The sequence below is a fragment of the Hippopotamus amphibius genome, chromosome 17 (assembly GCF_030028045.1).
Source record: "Hippopotamus amphibius kiboko isolate mHipAmp2 chromosome 17, mHipAmp2.hap2, whole genome shotgun sequence".
In the NCBI taxonomy this organism is placed as follows: Eukaryota; Metazoa; Chordata; class Mammalia; order Artiodactyla; family Hippopotamidae; genus Hippopotamus; species Hippopotamus amphibius.
In genome coordinates this window covers 9,865,520-9,885,230 of record NC_080202.1, presented here as the reverse complement: position 1 = coordinate 9,885,230, position 19,711 = coordinate 9,865,520, and the positions used below count along the sequence as shown (strand labels likewise).

The window sequence follows — 19,711 nt, the reverse complement described above, 5'->3', positions numbered from 1 at the left end:
AGGTTTGGGCGACCCCAGGATGGGTGACTGAAGTCGTGACATTTGTGAGGTCTACCCAACCTGGGTAGAGGGAGATAAGTCTTGAGGGAAGCTTTTAGATGTCTAGGTTTATCCAGGTGGAGGTGTCCAATAGGCAATTAGATACACAGGTCTCGGGCTCTTTCCCCCCAGGTGCTAGACTTGCTGCAACACCAGAGCTTTCTCTAAGTAGGCACTGGCTTGTTGACCCTCTCGTTCCGCCCCCTTGGCCTTCAGAATAGGCTTGACTGGTGATTGGCTTTCCCTTGGCGATGGCGCTGCCTCATGGGCTGGCCTCACCTTCGCCTCGCCCCTAGCCCTAGGTCGTGCTTCCGGGTTGCCTGCTCGGTGATTGGCCGAAGCCCTGGACGGCTGGAAGCGGATTGGCTGCGCTCAGAGGCGGGCTGAGCAACGGGCCGGGGGGGGAGAGCAGTTGGGCCAAGATGGCGGCCGTAGATGTTGCTGTCGGCGACGGTGAGCAATGGCAGACGTGGCTTCCTAACCACGCCGTGTTCTCGCGGCTTCGGGAGGGACTGAAAAACCAGAGCCCCGCCGAGGTGGAGAAGCCGGCTTCTTCATCACCGCCTTCGCCGTCGCAGTTGCTGACGAGAAACCTGGTCTTGGGCCTCGGCGGAGAGCTCTTCCTGTGGGACGGAGAGGGCAGCTCCTTCTTAGTCGTGCGCCTTCGGGGCCCCAGCGGCGCCGGTGAGGAGCCCTTCCTCTCGCAGTACCAGGTACGGCCAGGCTGATCTGCGAAGCGACCCTCAGCTGGGATCTGAACTAGCGTTTTCCTTCCCTTCCCATCCTGGCTGTTTTTCGTCTGCAGGGAGGGGTGCTTTGCGAGGGTAAGCAGACGGCGTTTTGGGGGACGTCGAGCAGCGAGTGGTGGAAAAGTCTCTTCTTATTTCCATTCGCTCTGGCGTGGCCGCAGAACCTTTCGAAGCCTCTCTTCCCCTATTTCACTCCTTCCACATATGTTCATTGACTCTGACACTGCGCCGGACACTGTTACAGGAACTCATTCGCTCAAGATGCTTAAGGTCTCGGGGGCTGGGAGGAAGGGAGAGACCATGGAGGAACAGTGAAAGATCAGTGGTGCAGATGCTCTGAGAAAAAAAAAAAAAAAAAAGCAGGGGTAAGGGGCTTAAGGGTGTGGGTGCACTCGCTGTTTTTAGGAGGTTGGTCCTGAGAAACCGATGTCGGGACGTCACACTCATGAAATAACAGGGCCAGTCCTAATTTTCTCTTGGGGTTGCTGTGAGCATCGAGTCAGGTCGTGGGCTTGAAAGCACCGAGTTTCGTGCCTGATATGGAGGAGGAATCCCCTGTTAATTCTTCCAAGAAATTAGGCCTTCCCCAGAGTTGCAAGGGATTTTTACTTGCTTTGGAGAAGCCAACAGCATGTGAAAGTAGGTGTGATCAGAAAGTATTACAGGCTTGTTGTGATTAAACATTTATAATAAGCCGGCTCTCGTCTTTTAAAGGTTACAAAATAAAACTTGGAACCCATTCTAACGTATGGCATCTGTCCTGTGCTGTTTTTTGAATTTTGTTGATGAGAAATGATTTAAATAAGGTGCTAGCAATGTTTTTGCAGTTTTGAAAACAGGTCACAAGCCTACAGTTTATCGGCTAAAATTTCAGTTTGTAAGAGTAATTGTTAGATGCTCAGCACACAGTATTAACCATAGCACTCTATATTGCAGTGTAGCATTTAGCACAGTCATGATTAAATTATTTATACTTGTTAAATTGTCTGAATTCTTTTCTGGAGTGCAGGCACCAAGGCAGGGGACTGTGTCTGCCTTACTTAGTTTTGCATCCCCAGTACTCTATTGTGCCTGGAACATATAAGCCCTCAGTAAATATTGATAACTGTCTGAATGACCTTCAATCCTCTGAATCTCAAAAACTCAGACAAGAAAGCAGTTTACCATGAGTTGCAACTATAAATGAAATGAAAACATGGATAGTTTTTAAAGTTAAAAACCAAATCAAACAAAAAAACAACCATCCCCCCCAAAAGAAAACCCAAACGAAAGCGTGAGTAGTGACTTTAAAAACCAAACCAAATCAAACCAAAAAAACCCAGCTGAATACTGTGATTCTCACAGGTGAACTAACGTGATTAGATTAGATTGCATGTATAGCAGAGGAAAGGTGGCCTTTGTTAGAATGAAATAGATTGTTAGAATCAAGTAGAAAGAAGATTGAGAATACGGGGAAGAGAAGGAAAGAACCACTGACCGGAGAAATAACAATTTGGTTAGAATCAGCAAAGGTCAGCTAAAAACAAAAACAAAAACCCCCAGACTTAAGACATCAGTAACAAATAATTGAAATCACATTCTATTCAACAGTCTTGTCTAAAAAGATTTTAGCTTAGGGTGATTCTCTATACATAAGGATAAGCAATACATTGGTTATCTCATGGTTTCTTACTGAAAATGGAAAAGAAAGTGGGGATTTGAGATGCTCATCGGAAGAAATAGGAAGAAGTGCATTTTTTTTTTTTTGAGGGCATGTGAGACAAACAGCTTAATAGAACCCCCTGAAAATATCACTATTCCGTGTTAAATCTGCTTAGGTAAAGCAGCATTTTACTTGCTGCAGGAGCTCTTGAAGCCATTCTGTATCTTATTTTACTATTTGCAACATAGTAATTAGCATTTACTATACTTCTGAGTTCTCCATTTGTCTAGTCACTAGAACATATATTGAGAGTTGGTCAGCAACCTACCATATGCTATGCCAAGGATACAGAGAAGAGAGACACAGAGCTCAAGTAATGCATAGTTAGTTGTGTGGGATGAGCAAGTAAAAGGATAATTAGAATGCAGGGTGATAAGGACTGTAACAGAATTATCTATGGTGTGCTGTAGGAGTACAGAAAAGATGCATTAGTTCCTGGCCAGAAGATCAGGGATATTTTCTTGGGAGGGAAGTGCATAGAAACTGAGTCTCCCAAGAATGTGTTAGCCAGCTAAAAAAGCAAAATGAGGGCATTCCAGGGAAAATAGTGGTACAGAGACACAGAGGTATAACAAAGCCTGATGACGTCCCAGAAATACAAGTTAATCTGATTGGAGTATAAAATACAAGGGGGGAATGGTGGAGAATTGAGGCTGAAGTGGTAACCTGGAGTTTGATCATAAAAAGGGGAAATTAGTATTTATTAAAGTAGGGAGACCTGATGCATTTTATATAATATTCCAGTCTAAATAGTTAAAAAATATTTCATCAGTTAATGGCTGAGGTGTTAGTACTTATCCAGAACGCTTCATTATCCTACAATTATAGAAAACTAAAGCAGTACTGTGCTTTCAAGCAACTGTCATATATATTTACACTAAAATTGACTATTTTGACCAGTTTGCTTTAATTTTCAGAGATTGCTTTGCATAAATCCACCCCTGTTTGAAATCTATCAAGTCTTGTTAAGTCCAACACAACATCATGTAGCACTTATAGGAATAAAAGGACTTATGATATTAGAATTACCTAAAAGATGGGGGAAGAATTCTGAATTTGAAGGTGGAAAATCAACAGTGAATTGCAGGTAAGCTGTTTTTTCCATTTAGTGTTTATCTGTATAATTTGAAATACATGCAGAAAATTGCATAAGACCAGTGGTTCTTAAGGTATGTTTACTCTGCTACTGTTGAAACATCAGTGTCCTCCAGATGGTCTGCACATTGGCTTCTTGCGATAAGTGTTTACAGTATCTGTGGGATTGTACTTTTATTCTGGCTAAACTATCATATTGCTGTCTCATTGGCAGTCAGGCTGTTTTTTCAAGTAGGTTGAAATAAGATGTCTTAAAAGCAGTTATTACCTGTGAGCCAGACAGTCTTCTCATAAGTATAACTAAGTTTTATTTTTGTATTTTTTTCTTTTTCAACAAATCCTGAAAAATGAGAGTCTGAAAGATCTGAAAAGAATCTAAGATAGAAACCCACCTTTAGCTCCCCAACTCATAGGTTGGGCCTCCTTAAAAATGTTTCCTTTCTAAATCTCTGTTTCCTCATTTCCACAGTAGGAGTGATAATAGCTGCCCTTGTAGTTTCCTTGCAAAGTTACTAAAAGGATGAAATAAGATATTCTATCTAAAGTTATTTGTAAAATACAGTATAAAATACTCTACAATTCAGAAAATATTTTAATTTCGATTCTTTGATATTGGTTGGTAGATGCTTTGAATGCTGTCTCAGCAAGATTTATGAAAAAGGAATTTGAAGGAAAGGAGCAAAGAGTGTTAAGATAGGTTTTCCTTTAGGAGCTTTTTCATCCAAGTTTTGGGAAATTGCTGTCTTTATTTTAGCACCACTCCAGTTGCTGAGAGATTTTTCACCAGTTCTACCTCTCTGACTCTAAAGCATGCTGCCTGGTATCCGAGTGAGATGCTGGATCCCCACATAGTGCTGTTAACATCAGACAACGTAATAAGGTAAATTTTTCTCTCACAGCTTTGTGAGCGAGAAGATTCTCTTTCTGGTTTCCAGTTAATAGCTCAGGGTACCACTAAATGGGTGGGTAGATGTTAGAAAGTTTTATTTGATGGCTGTTGTAACCTATTCTCAATCATGTACAAATCGTCCAGCTGCCGTAACTTACATGCCTTAATTACTGCTATTCCCTCTCAACTAGTCTTCCTGCCGCCAGTCTCTCCTTTCCCAGTCTGACCTGTTAAAATAATCTTCCTAAAACTGTTCTCACTGTCACTCTTTTGGAGGTAATGTAGCATAGGGGAAAGAGAATTTAATTGGGAATTGAGGGATTTGAGTTGTTGTCCCAGTGTCACTTCTGTCTTGGGGATGTTAAAAACTTGGGCACCTCAGTTTTCAATTTGTCAAATAAGCAGGTTTGATTTGATCATTTCTAAAGCCCCTTCCAGGTTTTGCGTTGTATGATTAAATGCCTTAATCCTACAGAGATTTCTATTATATTTTCAGTTAACTTTCTGGCTCTGCCTTATGTAAAAAGTTTGTTGGGGAGACTCAATTAACTGATGTACAAATACCTCCAGTTTTATTTTTTCTAATCACTGCTTTAACTGTACTCTACCAAATCTTCCTTTGCTGCTGACTGGTTGATCCTTTAATAGCTTCTTACACAGATCTCATAGATTTCTGGTTACTTTCAGTTATTAAAACTTAGTCTGTTCGGTTTAAAACTCTGATCTCAAATCCATTTCAAAACTGTATCCTAGTCCTATCACAGGTCAGACCTTGAAGGGTCTGAATGAGTGGAGAGGGCATGATCTGCTCTTTGACTTTTCTTTCTTTCCGAGCACCTTGAGATGGGGGTGAAGTGTAAGGAGGAGAGCTGTTCCTCCTTCCTCTGGGTCTGACTCCTCGATGGTGGAGTAAGGAGAGAGTGATCGCTGAGGTATACATCCTACCTAACTGGTTGTTCATCAGTGAAAGGCAGGGGGCATATCCCTCCTCCTGGTTTAATCTAGTTCCCTCAGCTGCTAGTGGCCTCCGTTGATGTGGTAGTCTCTGCACAGATGGTGTGTAGTTTTTTCAGGGGCAGTCTTTGGCCTTCAGCTCCCTCCATCACTCAGGAGCTCTGTTTCCCATTGGCTCTATCAGCTATCCATTCCCTGAACCCTCTCTCAAGATGGAATATCCCCAAACTTGGTATCTCCTGCCTTCTCAACCTAACCGTTGTGATTTTTCATCTGGAGCCATGGTAACTGCCAAGGTCTTTTTCTCTGCCCTCCAAGGGCCACAGAACTGGGCATACTACACTATGGTCCTTATGCTGCCCCAGCCTGCCTCCTTCAGAAATGTCCATATTTGGAGTAGATACTGTAGAATGTTCGTATGCCCCCAGCCTTAGAATGTGGCATGTCAGATTCACCCGAGAATTCCCTTGCTTTGATGGCCTGTAGTTTTTGGCAGCATATCTGGCATTCAGCTAGGAAATGAGATACCCGTTTCCCCTTACTACAGGTACTCCTAAATCTGGCTGTTTCTTTATTTCTTTTTTTTTTTTTAATTAATTAATTAATTTTTGCCTGCGTTGGGTCTTCGTTTCTGTGTGCGGGCTTTCTTTCGTTGCTGTGGGTGGGGGCTACTCTTCGTTGCGGTGTGAGGGCTTATTGCTGTGGCTTCTCTTGTTGCGGAACACGGGCTCTAGGCACACACAAAAAGCTTCAGTAGTTGCAGCACGTGGGCTCAGTAGTTGTGGCTCACAGGCTTAGTTGCTCCGAGACATGTGGGATCTTCCCAGACGAGGGCTTGAACCTGTGTCCCCTGCATTAGCAGGCGGATTCTTAACCACTGCACCACCAGGAAAGTCCCAAGGCTGAGTGTTTCTTTTATAGCCTTCCCTGCCCACTCATTTGGCTCTGGAGTTGGGGGTAAGAAAAGAAAGAGGGAGGACCCACGCATTGCAAACATTACACTATACTTGTAAGGACTCTTGACACTCTCTGTCTTGTATAAGCTGGAAAAGGAGATTGTGAGGAGATAGTATAGGTCTGGGTCTTCCTCACATTAAACCCTAAAGGAGGTATCTGGCCTCAGTTATTGAACATTCTTTTAAAAATACTGGGTATTTAACACTTCTCTTTTCCTAAGCTTTGAACGCCATTGACAGTTTCAGGACAAGAAACTCTCAGTGCCCTGTTATATTTACTTCTCTTTTCATTGTTCCCCATTACACTGCCTAGGACTTATGTGTATTTTGAAGTCAGTAATGCTTGTAGGTAGCTAGGACCGCAATGAATGTGTTCAGTTGGATCAAATTTTCATTAAAAACATTTATTAAATGACATTTTATTGATAATGGAACAAACTAGGTTTAAAAATTCTTAGTGGTGTCAGACAAAATAAGTGATTAACTTGATAAAGACTTTAAAGGGGACATTGGATTTCTAATAATGATATTACTGGCATTTTAAAAAATTTTTCTCCTTTTGGGTCTTCCTTGGTGTCCAGTGGTTAAGACTCCGAGCTCCCAATGCAGGGGGCCCAGCTTTGATCCCTGGTTGGGGAACTAGATCCCGCGATGCCTCAACTAAAAATAAATAATAATAATAATAAATTTTTTAAAATAAATTTTTCTCTTTTTAATAATAGCCATATATGCTGTGAAAATTTTATTATTATTATTTGGCTCTGCGGGATCTTAATTCACTGACCAGGGATCAAATCTGGGCCTCTGGCAGTGAGAGGGCTGAGTCCTAACCACCAGACTGCCAAGGAATTCCCCCCAAATTTATTTTAAATTAAAATGATTGTGGTAAAATTTTTTTTTTAATTTTATGCTAACTCTTAGAGAAAGAAGGGATAACATTGTGTCTTTATATAACACAAATATATATAGATTGCCGGCTAAAAGTCACTCACTCTGCTGGCCATTTGGTATGTAAAGAAGAGTGAGATATGGTTTCTTCCCTGATGAGATGTGGTGTCTCATAGGCAGAGACAGATGGGTATAATTGAAGGGAAGCTGGCAAACTTAGGGGCAGTAGTGAGATGACTAGATAAGGTGAAGATGGCTAAGGACTGAGGTGCAGTGGTTGAGAAGGCTGGTAAGGGTAGAGAATATTTCTTCATGTCCCAAGGGAACCTTCCTCTTATGTTGTTGTAGAACAAATGAAGTAGGCTCCTTTGTCAGTAACAGCAAGATCTTTGGCAAAGAAATGGTTGTGATAACTGATAGGAAAATTCTCAAAAACTGGCTAGATGGAAAGGAAAGAGCAACTTTGGGAAATGAAAGAGAATTTTAAGTGCTGGCTCTCTTCTCTTTTGATTGGTAGAATTTACTCTCTCCGTGAACCCCAGACACCCACTAAGGTCGTTGTACTTTCAGAAGCAGAAGAGGAAAGTCTAATACTCAATAAAGGGTAAGTTTTTGTTTGTGTCATGAAATTTTTTTTAATTAGTTTATTGGGATTATAAATACAGTTTTAACAGATTGCAAGATTTTCCAAGGGTACTTTAGCATGCTTTTTGGTAATGTGAGAGAGAAGCAAAAACAGGCAATATGAAGAGGTAACAAGAAGTTACAAATCTGAATGTCACTATAACTACTAGCTTGATCTGTTTTCAAGAAAGTTCAGAATGTGAAGAGCTGAACTTATTCCCTGTTGTATCTAGAATAAGAGAATGAATTATAATATTGCAAAGTTACAGAAAAGGTGGAAGGTGAGAGTGTTGGGCTGGAGGCCTGCCAGCTGTTCACTCAGTGTGAATGGGCAGATTGCTGGACCCCCAGACCAGCACCTAGTACCCAAGAAGCTGGAGCGGAACATAGGGAGCCCTTCTGATTCTCCTGTGACCCTGGCTTCTTTTATGTTTTCTTACTCACTACAGGGGCAAGTTCCTGGCTACTTTGACCACTAACAGAATCACCCTTTGAACTTACAAACCCCATTCCTCTGGCCTCCTGATCAGTCTTTCTGGTGATTACCACACATGGTCACCCACACTGTGTGCATGTAGAGTGAAGCCTTTAGTAGCAGTATTTCTGGAAGTTCCATTTAATTCTTTTCATGTGTCCATGATGATCATATCTAATAGTCTTCTTTATTTTCGTTTTTCTAACTGTTATTCCTTTGAATATTTTATATACAGCTATTCTGTATGTGACAGTTTCAATATCTGAAGCCCTGGGGAGGTGGGAATCTAAATCTGTGTTTGTTCTTCCTCCTGCCCCATAATCATGGTCTCTGCCTCCTGTGGTTGCTGATCTCTCATTGTGAACTTATTTTTATTTGATCTTAGTGTTTGGAAATGTCGAGAGCCAGAGTTGGGGGTGTTCCTCCAGAGAGGAATTTCATCTGCTTCTGCTAGGAGTCAGAGGTTGCCACCAGCCTGAGACCACTTTAATTCTCTTTAATAGTCTCAGAACTGAAAGTTTCAGTCAAATGATTTTAATGTCTTAAAGCACCAGCTTCTTAAATTCCCATCATCCGTCTCCAAAGTGGGGAAATACCTGCCTCTGCGAGTTGATAGGTCCTGTTCTGGTGCCAGCAGTGTGTTTCCATAGTTTCCCAACCTCCTTTGCCAGACACACTATCAAGATGAGAGGTAGTAGAACAAACGCAGTTGTTGTTAAGAGCTTTGGCTCTGGTATCAACACCTGTTTCTGGTCTCAGCTCTGCCACTTGTCAGCTGTGGCATCTGGGCAAAATTGCACTAAGCCTCCTTTCCATGACTGTATATTCCGTGAATATAAACAGTAGTGGCCACTTGGATCATTGTGCAGAATAAATGAGACCATGCATGAAAAGTGCTACGCGTGGCGCAGAGTGAGTGCTCGTTGACGGACACCTACTACCGTTATTAGAGGTGTTACTATGCATATTTATTAAGTTCCAGTTAAGTTGGATGGCTTGGCATTTGTTTAAGTCTCTCTGAAATAAGCATTGTGTCTGTTTGTTTCCATTCATTGTCTTAATTTTTTAGTTTAATTCAGGCAGTTCTTTTATTCTGAATTTTGGGATTCCTCATTTTTTGCCTCCTGATACCATATACCTTTCCATGTGATACAGAAACTAAGAAATTGGTACTTATAACACTTTGCAATGATGTTGACTCTCAGCTATATAAAATTGTGGTTTTATTTTAACCATATTCATTAACCTTGTATTAAACTGAAATCTTTTTGAATAGCCAGTGATACTAAATTATAAAATACAAAAGCATCATATTTTATCATTTGTCTTTCCTGGTTATAAAGGTAATGTATCTTTGTTGTAGAATATTGGGAAAACTACAGAAAAATATTAAGAGGAAAATGAAATATTTTAAAATTTTCTGTAGTCTATCTTCAACATAGCAACCAGGGTGCTACTTTTTGGTATAAATCAGCTCATTCTACTTCCCTGCTCTCCACACTCTGTTGATTTTCCAGAGTCTGCCATGGCCTGCAAGGCCTACAGGTCTGCCCCCTGACTGCACCCCTCCAGCTCCGTCCCCCCACTACCTTGGCTCTGAGCTCCAGCCACTCGGCCTCCTTGCCATTCGTCAGACAGCTTCTGCCACCTCCCCTCCTTAGAGTCTTTGCATGTGTCCTTTCCTCTGCCTGAACTACTCCTTCTCTGCATAACCACAGACTCACTCCCTTACTTCCTTCAAATCTTTGCTCAAATATCATCTTATAGAGTCTTTCCCAGATCACCTAAAGTAGCACCCCCATCAGTACTCTCTTCCCCTGCTTTATTTTTCTTCATAACGTCATTTCTGGCTTTGTGTTATGTGTTTATGTTTTCTCTGTTAGAGGGAGAGCATTTGTTTAATTCACTGATGTTTCCCAGAACCTACAGTGTGTGGTACAGGCACTTAGTACTTAGTAAATATTTAGTAAGTATTTGTGGACTGAATGCATACTACTGCTTAGGGATAACTATTGATGTCTTTATGTGTTTTCTTCCTGTTTCTTTTCTGTGTTTATGCATGTCTGTATGTATATTTTTACTATTCGTGTTATTGTATATTTCAACTGTTTATATAATTTTATGGCCTGCTTCTTTCATTTAATTTTATGAGAATTTTCCAGTGTCGTTTAACATTGTTCGTAATCGCAATTTTTTGTCTTATCACTCCATTGAATACAAATTCCATCCCCATCTGCTGTCATTGGACATTTTGTTTTTGTTTTCGTTTTCAATCGGTTTTAAAATCTCTTTTCAGAAGGGCCTATACCGCATCTCTAGGAGAGACAGCAGTTGCATTTGACTTTGGTCCATTGTCAGCAGTCCCGAAGAACATATTTGGACAAAAAGGCAAAGATGAAGTAGTGGCTTACCCCCTGTACATCTTATATGAGAATGGGGAGACTTTCCTTACATATGTTAGTCTGTTGCACAGGTAAGCTGAGGAGGTAACCCACCTGAAATGAAAGCCCAGCTTGTGTTCCAGTATAGATTGTTATGGTGGGACTTGGGGGTCCATGTTTTTGAGTTTGTGGAAGTATTCCAGGCTGGCTTGCATATTTTGGAGAGAAAGTTGATACAGATCATTTGACCTTTCATTTCCTCATGTTATTTGGGTAAGTTCTATAGAATTCTTGGATACTCACGTAAGATAAGACTAGATTTGTGTTCACAAAGTCTAGTCAATCAAAAAAGTATTTACAGATGGTCCCTAACTTAGTCAGACTTAAGATTTTACGATGGTGTGAAAACTGTGCATTCAGTAGAAACTGTACTTCAGATGTTTAATTTTGATCTTTTCCCGGGCTAGCGATGCTCGGTTGATACTCTTTTGTGATGCTGGGCAGTGAGCACAGCTCCCAGTCAGCCACACGATCACAAGGGTAAACAACTGATAGACTTACAGCCATTCTGTTTTTCATTTTTAGTACAGTATTCAATGACTTAAAAGAGACATTCAACACTTTATTATTAAATAGTCTTTGTGTTAGATGATTTTGCCCAACTATAGGCTAACATAAGTGTTCTGAGCACATTTAAGGTAGGCTGGGCTAAGCTATGATGTTTGGTAGGTAAGGTGTATTAAAAGCATTTTCAACTTACAACATTTTCGACTTAACGATGGATTTATTGGGACATAACCCTGCGGTAAGTCAAGGAAGATCTATATTGTGTATCTTACGTGAATGAGGCATCATGGGGATGGTTAGACATGGTAATCTGGTATCTTATGTCCCAGTTGTGGGGGAAAAGACATACGTAATCATGAAAAGATAATTACCCATACTGCATTAGTGATGCATAATAAGAACTTAGAGGAAAGAGAGATGATTCTGACTGAGGAAGTTAAGGAGATTTTCATGAAGGACAGGTGTCATATAGGGCTTCAGGCTCTAATGCAGGATTAAATGAAGCATCAAGGAAGGGTAAGGCCATTTTAGTCACAAGGACAGCATGAAGTCAAGTATGGAAACAAGCAAGTGCAAATGTTGTTCAAGGTCCAATGATTAGACACTTGGGGCTAGAGCAGAAGATTCAGGTAGGGAGCATTTAATGATAAAGCTGGAAGTATCTGTCCAGGGAAAATTTGGTGGAGTTAAATACCTAAAGGAATATGGAGTCTTTTCTGTAGGCATAAGATAGTAGGGAGCCAGTGATGGTTTCTAAACAGGAGAAGATGGAACAAGTTAGGAAAGGGACTCGAGTAGAGAGACTTTTAAAGAAACTGTTCCAAAATTTAGCTTACGGTCTATAGAGTTTGCACTTGGGCGGCAATGCAAGGGAGAAGTGAGTATCGTAAAGACTACAAACGAAGGATCAATAAGACTTAGTTGATGTTTGGGTAGGGGAGTGAGCCATTAGCGGAAATAATGAGGTCAGGAAGAGCAGCTAATTTGTGAATATTCCATGGACAGTTGGAAATTGATAATAAATTCCAGGACTAGTGAGAAAATAAAGGTAAAATAAATAAGAATCGTGTCACGGTGAGAGAGTCAATAGAGGATAAAAATTTGGGGAAAGTTTGTAACTAGAGAGGCATACGGCCCAAGTCTGAACATTGTAATTTATTTATGTCAACTCAAACAGATATTTATTCAGGGCTCACTATGTGGTAGAATATGGGATATCAAGATTGAAGGCAAAGTCCTTGCCATGTGGTTCCTTGTCTATCAGAAAGTCATACAGCAAACCAAAACTGTAGTACAACATGATGGGCTCAAGGCATCACAGGGTGCTCTGGGAATGGGACAGAGTAAGTGCTTAAGCCACCTGTTTTGGAGGACTTAGAAGATGGTAATACAGAACTTTGGACCTGAAGGATTCACTAGGTAGAACTGGGAGCAGAAGTGAATCCAGGAGAGAGAGAGAGGATGCAAAATGAAAAAGATTAAGATGAAAGAGCTTCATAGATTGCAGGATGGTGAGGATTCACTGTCTGTCCTGTTCTCCTGGACAGAAATATTCTCTGCCTTTTACACACGATCTCTCTTGGGAGGTTTTTGTGGTAACATTATTACCCTCCCTTATCCTTCCTCCCCAAACTACTTGGCCCTCATTTGCCCACATTATCTACCTAGTAACCTTAGTCCACAACCTGAAAGTCTTCTTCTACATCCTCTTATATCCAGTCTGGTCCCAAAATTCTGTTGATTTTACCATGGAAATTTCTTCCTCCTTCCCTCCCTCCCTCCCTTCCTCTCTCTCTCTCTCTCTCTCTCCACCTTGTGGCTTGCAGAATCTTAGTTCCCCAGCCAGAGATTGAACCTGGGCCACCACAGTGAAAGTGCTGAGTACCCACCACTGGACCACCAGGGGATTCCCTCCATGAAAATTTCTTGACTGTATATACCCATTTCTAGTCCCTTGTCCTTGCTTCAGACCCTCTTCTGCCTAGGTCATTCTTCTCCAAATAGTTGCCTTGAATCCCACTTTGGTCCCCTCTATGTCATCCTCCTTACTACTATCTGATTAATCTTAATAGAGGGAAACTCTGTCACTCTTGATTTAAACCTTTAGTGACACACTGTCACCCAGCAGAGACTCTGAGCATGTTCATGTGGCATACGAGACTGTCTGCTTCAGAAGCCAGTCCTGAGTGTCTGCCCAGGTACTGTTCTGTTGCCTTAGACTTTGCACTTCGCCTCCTGTCATGCTAAGCTAAGTTTCCTTCTTGTTGATTCCTTGTCTTTCATTCATTCAGAACTTGGTATATGCTGCTCCCTAGCTTAGAATGCTCCCCATCCCTTCCCAGAATATACTCTTCCTGTTGATCTTATTTTTGATACCTTTCTTACACACCTCACTTGCTTTGTACCTTTCGGTGTTCCTTTGCACTTTGTAAATCCTTGCATTGTTACACGTGGTATAGTAATTCTAGTTAAATATCTGCTTTCCCAACTAAACCATTAGCTCCTTGGGGGTGTTACCTAGCACTCAGTAAGTGTAATTGTCTAATCTGATTGAATAATGGGTCTGAAAGTAAGCTACACTTCAGAATAAAAGTTATAGAGTCGGGCTTCCTAGGTGGCGCAGTGGTTGGGAGTCTGCCTGCCAATGTGGAGGACATGAGTTCGATCCCTGCTCCAGGAAGATCCCACATGCCGCGGAGCAACTAAGCCCGTGTGCCAAAAAAAAAAAGATAAAAATAAGGAAACCATAAAATAAACTTTAAAAAAAAAAAAGTTATAGAGTCATTAGAATACAGGTAGTAGTTAAAACCAGGCAGAGTTAATACGCTCTTATATAAGTGTGTATTTTGAAAAGAGAAGAGGGTTTATAATGGAATCCGGGAGAGCACAAATATTTAAGAGACAGAAATTAGAAAAAGGCATTAGAAAGGTGCGTTCAGAGAGATAGGAAGAGAAAATTAGGAGAAAGAATGTTACAGTCGTTAAGGGTGTTAGGAAGCAATCATTGTTAACCAGTTATAAGTGCAGCAGAAGGGCAAGTTAAGGGCCTTTTTTGCATTTAGCAACTAGAATCTCAGTGGTGACCTTGCCCGAGAGTAGCCTCAGTGGAGTGGTGAAGACATCAACCACAGTGAATTTAGGGCAGGATCTTTCAACCTCTGCACTATTGACGTTTTGAGCTGAATAATTCTTTGTTGTAGGGGGCTGCCCTGTGAGGCAATGTTTAGCAGCATCTCTGGCCTCTAGATACCAGTAACTCTCCCCCATCCTCCCAGTTGTGGCAACCAAGAATGTCTTCAGACATTATCAGTGTCCCCTTGGAGGCAAAATTATCTCCAGTTGAGAAGCACCAAGGAGGTGGAAATTGAGTGGGAAAGTGAAAAAGTGGAGACATTGGGAATATACTGTATTTTTAATTAGTGTATAATAGCTACAGTAAGACAAAATCAAGAAGGCTTGTAAGTGATGGGCATGGTTATCTTCTGTCAACATTCCCCAAGCATGTTTTCACTCTTTCTTTAGCCCTGGGAGTGTGGGGAAGCTTTTGGGCCCGTTGCCCATGCACCCTGCGGCTGAAGATAACTATGGCTATGATGCTTGTGCTGTGCTCTGCTTACCGTGTGTCCCCAACATCTTGGTGATTGCTACTGAATCAGGAATGCTGTATCACTGTGTCGTGCTGGAAGGGGAGGAAGAAGATGACCAAACAGTAAGTCAGGCTACTGTGGGTATATTTGTATCTCCAGCACCAGCGATAGTTCTTGGACCGGATGAATGCTTCATATATGAGGAGCTTTAGCTGATATCTGGCACTTATGGGTATTTTGGAAACTTAACACTTCAAATTAATTGAAGCCCACTTTAAAAACTTGAAGGAAGTTAAGATGTGCCCAACTTCTTGGTCCAGCAACCTACATATTTCTTTCTGAACTCTAAATTGCCACCTTTGGTGACAGATATAAAGAACCTGTGAATCACTGAATTGGCTCTTCTCTAAACTTGTTTATTTACATCTTTCTAAAAGAAGAGAGGCCTTTTTTTCTCTTCTAAGAATAACAAGGCACTGTTGGAATAGAGGGTGGAATTAAGAGTTTGAAAGCACTATTTGATCCAGCTTGTCGCTTCTGTTTTTAGTTGTGTACATTTTCAAAGGAACATGAAACACTAAAATTACAATTTTTTTTTAATATATATATATATATTTTTTTACAGTCAGAAAAGTCCTGGGATTCCAGGGCAGACCTCATTCCATCTCTGTATGTGTTTGAGTGTGTGGAGTTGGAGCTTGCCTTGAAACTGGCATCTGGAGAGGACGAGCCCTTTGATTCTGACTTTTCTTGTCCAATCAAACTTCACAGAGGTAGAGTATTCACTAAATTTAGTTCTTTTATCTCATTATACTAAGAGTATCACAGACTATTCCTGTGTAATGTATTTTTTCTGTGGTTCCAGCCTTTAAAAAGTTGACTGGGTTCTTTTGGCCTTTTAGTTACAACATTACACTGTAGGTCTGAGAAAGACTAAGCAACTTTCCTAAGTTTTAAGATAGTGGTCTTGGGACTTCCCTGGTGGTCCAGTGGTTTAAGACTTCACCTTCCAATGCAGAGGGTACAGGTTCGATGCCTGGTCAGGGAGCTAGGATCCCATGTGCTTCGTGGCCAAAAAACCAAAACATAAAACAGAATCAGTATTGTAACAAATTCAATAAAGACTTTTAAAATGATCCACATGAAAAAAACCTTATTAAAAAAAAAAAAGGTCTTCAGTCTGGATCCACTCAGATTTATAATAGTGACTTTTTCCTGGTCCAATCAAAAGGAGATTTCATGATTCAAATTCTTAAATGTATGCAAACTTTAATAAACTTTAAAAATAAAATTATAATAATATACAGGTATTAAGATATCTCTTTAAAATATCTTTCTTCATTTTAGAACATATTATCTTCTTATACCCAGACCTGTGTGAATGTTTCCTTTTTATCTTTTTTCCTCTTCCTCTGGTGGGCACCAGAGCAGCATCTCTGTTCACCTAGGGAGCTCTTGGGTAAACTGCTGAGACCAAGAATGTGTTCTATGCATTGCCAGACTCAGAGTGGCTGAGGGGAAGGAGTTTATAACTAGCAGTGTCCTAGGTTTAGTTACAGCTCAAACATTAATAGGCTCTGTAATACTGGACATTTATTCAACCTCACTGATCTTTAGTTTTCTCTGATCCCTGAAAATAATAGGGATAACATCAGTTGATCTCTAAGGTCCCTTCTGACATAAAAACCCTATAATCCTACCTGTCCCTTGGCCTTTTCTCAGAGTCTCCTCTAGGATCTAGTCTTCTTCACTGGGAAGAATGAGGAACAAAAGCTTACTCAGGCTGGAATGATTGGGTGTACCTTTCATAGTTTCCCTCCCTCCAGTCCAGAGAAAGGGAGTTCAATCTTGTAGCAGCCTGACCTAATCTGCTTACAGTCTTTTTTAGCGAGTTTGCCTAGGTTTCATAATAATGGCTTCACTTCTGTTACTAAAGTGTAGTCAAAACATTTAAGGGCATAGTAGTCCTTATATAATAAACCAGCAAAGAGAATTCATTGGGGATGTCTAATTGAACAGCGTTTGGAGAGATATAGTCTAAATATTAAGTCTCAGAACTTTGCCTTCCAGATGAGGAAATTGAGACCTAGTGAGGTAAAGTGACAGAAACTAATTGGTTTCCTTATAACAATACATATGTCTTTGGGAAATCTTTTTTTTTTTTTTTTTTTTGGCTGCTTTGGGTCTTTGTTGCTGCATGCAGGCTTTCTCTAGTTGCAGTGAGCGGCGGCTGCTCTTCATTGTGGTGCTTGGGCTTCTCATTGTGGTGGCTTCTCTTGTGGAGCACGAGCTCTAGGCGTGAGGGCTTCAGTAGTTGTGGCATGTGAGCTCAGTAGTTGTGGCTCACAGGCTCTAGAGCGCAGGCTCAGCGCATGGGCTTAATTGCTCCATGGCATGTGGGATCTTCCCGGACCAGGGATCGAACCCGTGTGCCCTGCATTGGCAGGCAAATTCTTAACCACTGTGCCACCAGGGAAGTCCCATGGGAAATCTTAATTGTAGACTTTTTTATCTTGATTCTTTGAATAAGTGATAACATTTTCATATGTGAAACTAATAAATTTTTGACTCATTCGTATTTGTACTTAGGCATTTTACAATCACTGAAAAACACCCAGATTTTTAATGACGTAAATGAGTGGCTACTGTATAAATTGTCAGGCGTCTCTAGCAAATTTCCTACTTCAGTTACTAATGTTGCCTTTTTTCATAATAGATTTCTGTCACATCCTAATATTAAGGTTTTTCTGTTGACTTCAGCACCACAGACACATTTTGAAAGCCATTTTAAACAATGGGAGACCTAATGAGATGATTTGAGCCTTAAATTAAGTCTCAGGTTTGGGCAAATTAAAAGGAAGCTTTTCGGTACTTTATTGTTCAGAGAGACGATTACCATAGAGATTGCCAGGGATTGTTTTTTTGTTTGTTTTTAACTTTTTACAGCATAATGCTATTTTCAGAGGTGTTATGCAGAACCCCAACATAGAAAACAGATAAAAATAATATAACATTTACTTTACAACCTTTACTTACTATAAAGTTGGCAGTAAGAAAGTGAGGCTGGTAGATAAAAGAAAAATTTGGTTTGGGGCTTATGGATGACGGTTGCCATCTTTTTTTTTTTTTAATTCATTTATTTATTGGCTGTGTTGCATCTTCGTTGCTGTGCACGGGCTTTCTCTAGTTGCAGAGCAGGGGCTACTCTTTGTTGTGCTGCGCAGGCTTCTCATTGTGGTGGCTTCTCTTGTTGTGGAGCACGGGGTCTAGGCGCATGGGCTTCAGTAGTTGTGGCAAATGGGCTCAATAGTTGTGGCTTACAGGCTCTAGAGCACAGGCTCATTAGTTGTGGCGCACGGGCTTAGTTGCTCTGCTGCATGTGTGATCTTCCCAGACCAGGGATCGAATCCGTGTCCCCTGCATTGGCAGGCAGATTCTCAACCACTGCGCCACCAGGGAAGTCCACCAGTTGCCATCTTAAATTAGCTTTAGTATATACATTATTTCTATATCTTGTTTTGGTTGTTTAATGTTTTAAAAATCATGTCACAGAGATAAATATTTATAAATAATATTAAGTATTCAAGAGTTCATCTTTCAGTTTCACGCTAGTCTCACTGATAACTAGGACACCAAAGAAATACAGAAATTTTCATTAAAATTATGTAACAGCTACTCATATTTCTTGGTGTAAATATAAATACAAAAATTATATCTAACACTTAAACAACTACCTGTAAGTCAACATTATCAAGACAAGTAAAACTTCATATTTCGTACCTGACTTACCATCTATGACAGGACTGTTCACTAAGCAGCTGTGCTGAAGTCTTTCTAGTACCTGTGCTGTAGGAGTGCAATAGCTTCAACAGTTTCATGTAAGTAGATGTGTGCAAGCATAGGTTTTCTACAGAGCTATAGCCTTTCTTACTCACCATTTTATTTTGAAGAACTGTAAATAAATGCACAGAGGTGGACAGAAAGGCATAAGTGAGTTACCTAACAGCAAGTGTTTCTGTTTGGTGAACTCTGTGTTAATATTTAGAAAATGACTTGTTTGAATTGTGTTTAATTATACTTTTAAAATGTATTTGAAAACTGAAGTCAGATTTTTAAATTCCCAAACCTCTGACATAGTGCCACGGTATGAAGGTCCTGTAGACTGCATCACTTCCATCAGCAGATGTGTTTGTGGCCTACTTGGCTGAATTCTCTCAGTTTTCTAATGGCGTCCTTTTTATCATCGATGATTCCATTTGCAGATCCCAAGTGTCCCTCAAGATATCACTGTACTCATGAAGCTGGTGTACACAGTGTTGGGCTAACTTGGATTCATAAACTTCACAAATTTCTTGGATCAGGTGAGTTTTTGTGCTTTTCAGTATGTTTCACAGATTCTATCAAAAAGTAGTTTGGAACGGAAAAGTAATAGAGAAAATGAATGATACCAGAAGATATTTCTTTGAAAAGATCAACAAGATTGACAAACGTATAGGTAAACTGACCAACAAATAAAAGAAGACTCAAATTACTACAGTTAGAAATGAAAGTGGGGATATTTCTGCTCACCTTACAGAAATACAAGATTATAAGGGAATATCAGGAACAACTGTATGCCAGTTAGATAACACAGATGCAAGAGACAGATTCCTGGAAAGACATAAATTACCAAAACTGACTCAAAATAAAAAATTTGAATAGACCCATATATAACAAGTAAAGAGATTGTATCAGTAATCAAAAACTACCCAAAAAGAGAAGTTCAGGACAATATGGCTTCACATTATAAGGATTAATACCAATTC

General features: G+C 40.5%; 1 protein-coding gene across 1 annotated transcript in view; it reads left to right on the top strand.

Moving 5' to 3' along the window:
* Window positions 1-430: 430 nt before the first annotated feature.
* NUP88 (nucleoporin 88) overlaps window positions 431-19,711 on the top strand; it is a 34,533-nt gene continuing 15,252 nt past the window's right edge. Inside the window, exons 1-8 of the mRNA XM_057716739.1 lie at window positions 431-752; window positions 3,408-3,577; window positions 4,340-4,465; window positions 7,790-7,876; window positions 10,668-10,844; window positions 14,842-15,028; window positions 15,532-15,679; window positions 19,169-19,267. Coding sequence (XP_057572722.1) covers window positions 462-752; window positions 3,408-3,577; window positions 4,340-4,465; window positions 7,790-7,876; window positions 10,668-10,844; window positions 14,842-15,028; window positions 15,532-15,679; window positions 19,169-19,267 — 1,285 coding nt within the window. The 5' untranslated portion in view covers window positions 431-461. The remainder of the gene's footprint in view (window positions 753-3,407; window positions 3,578-4,339; window positions 4,466-7,789; window positions 7,877-10,667; window positions 10,845-14,841; window positions 15,029-15,531; window positions 15,680-19,168; window positions 19,268-19,711) is intronic.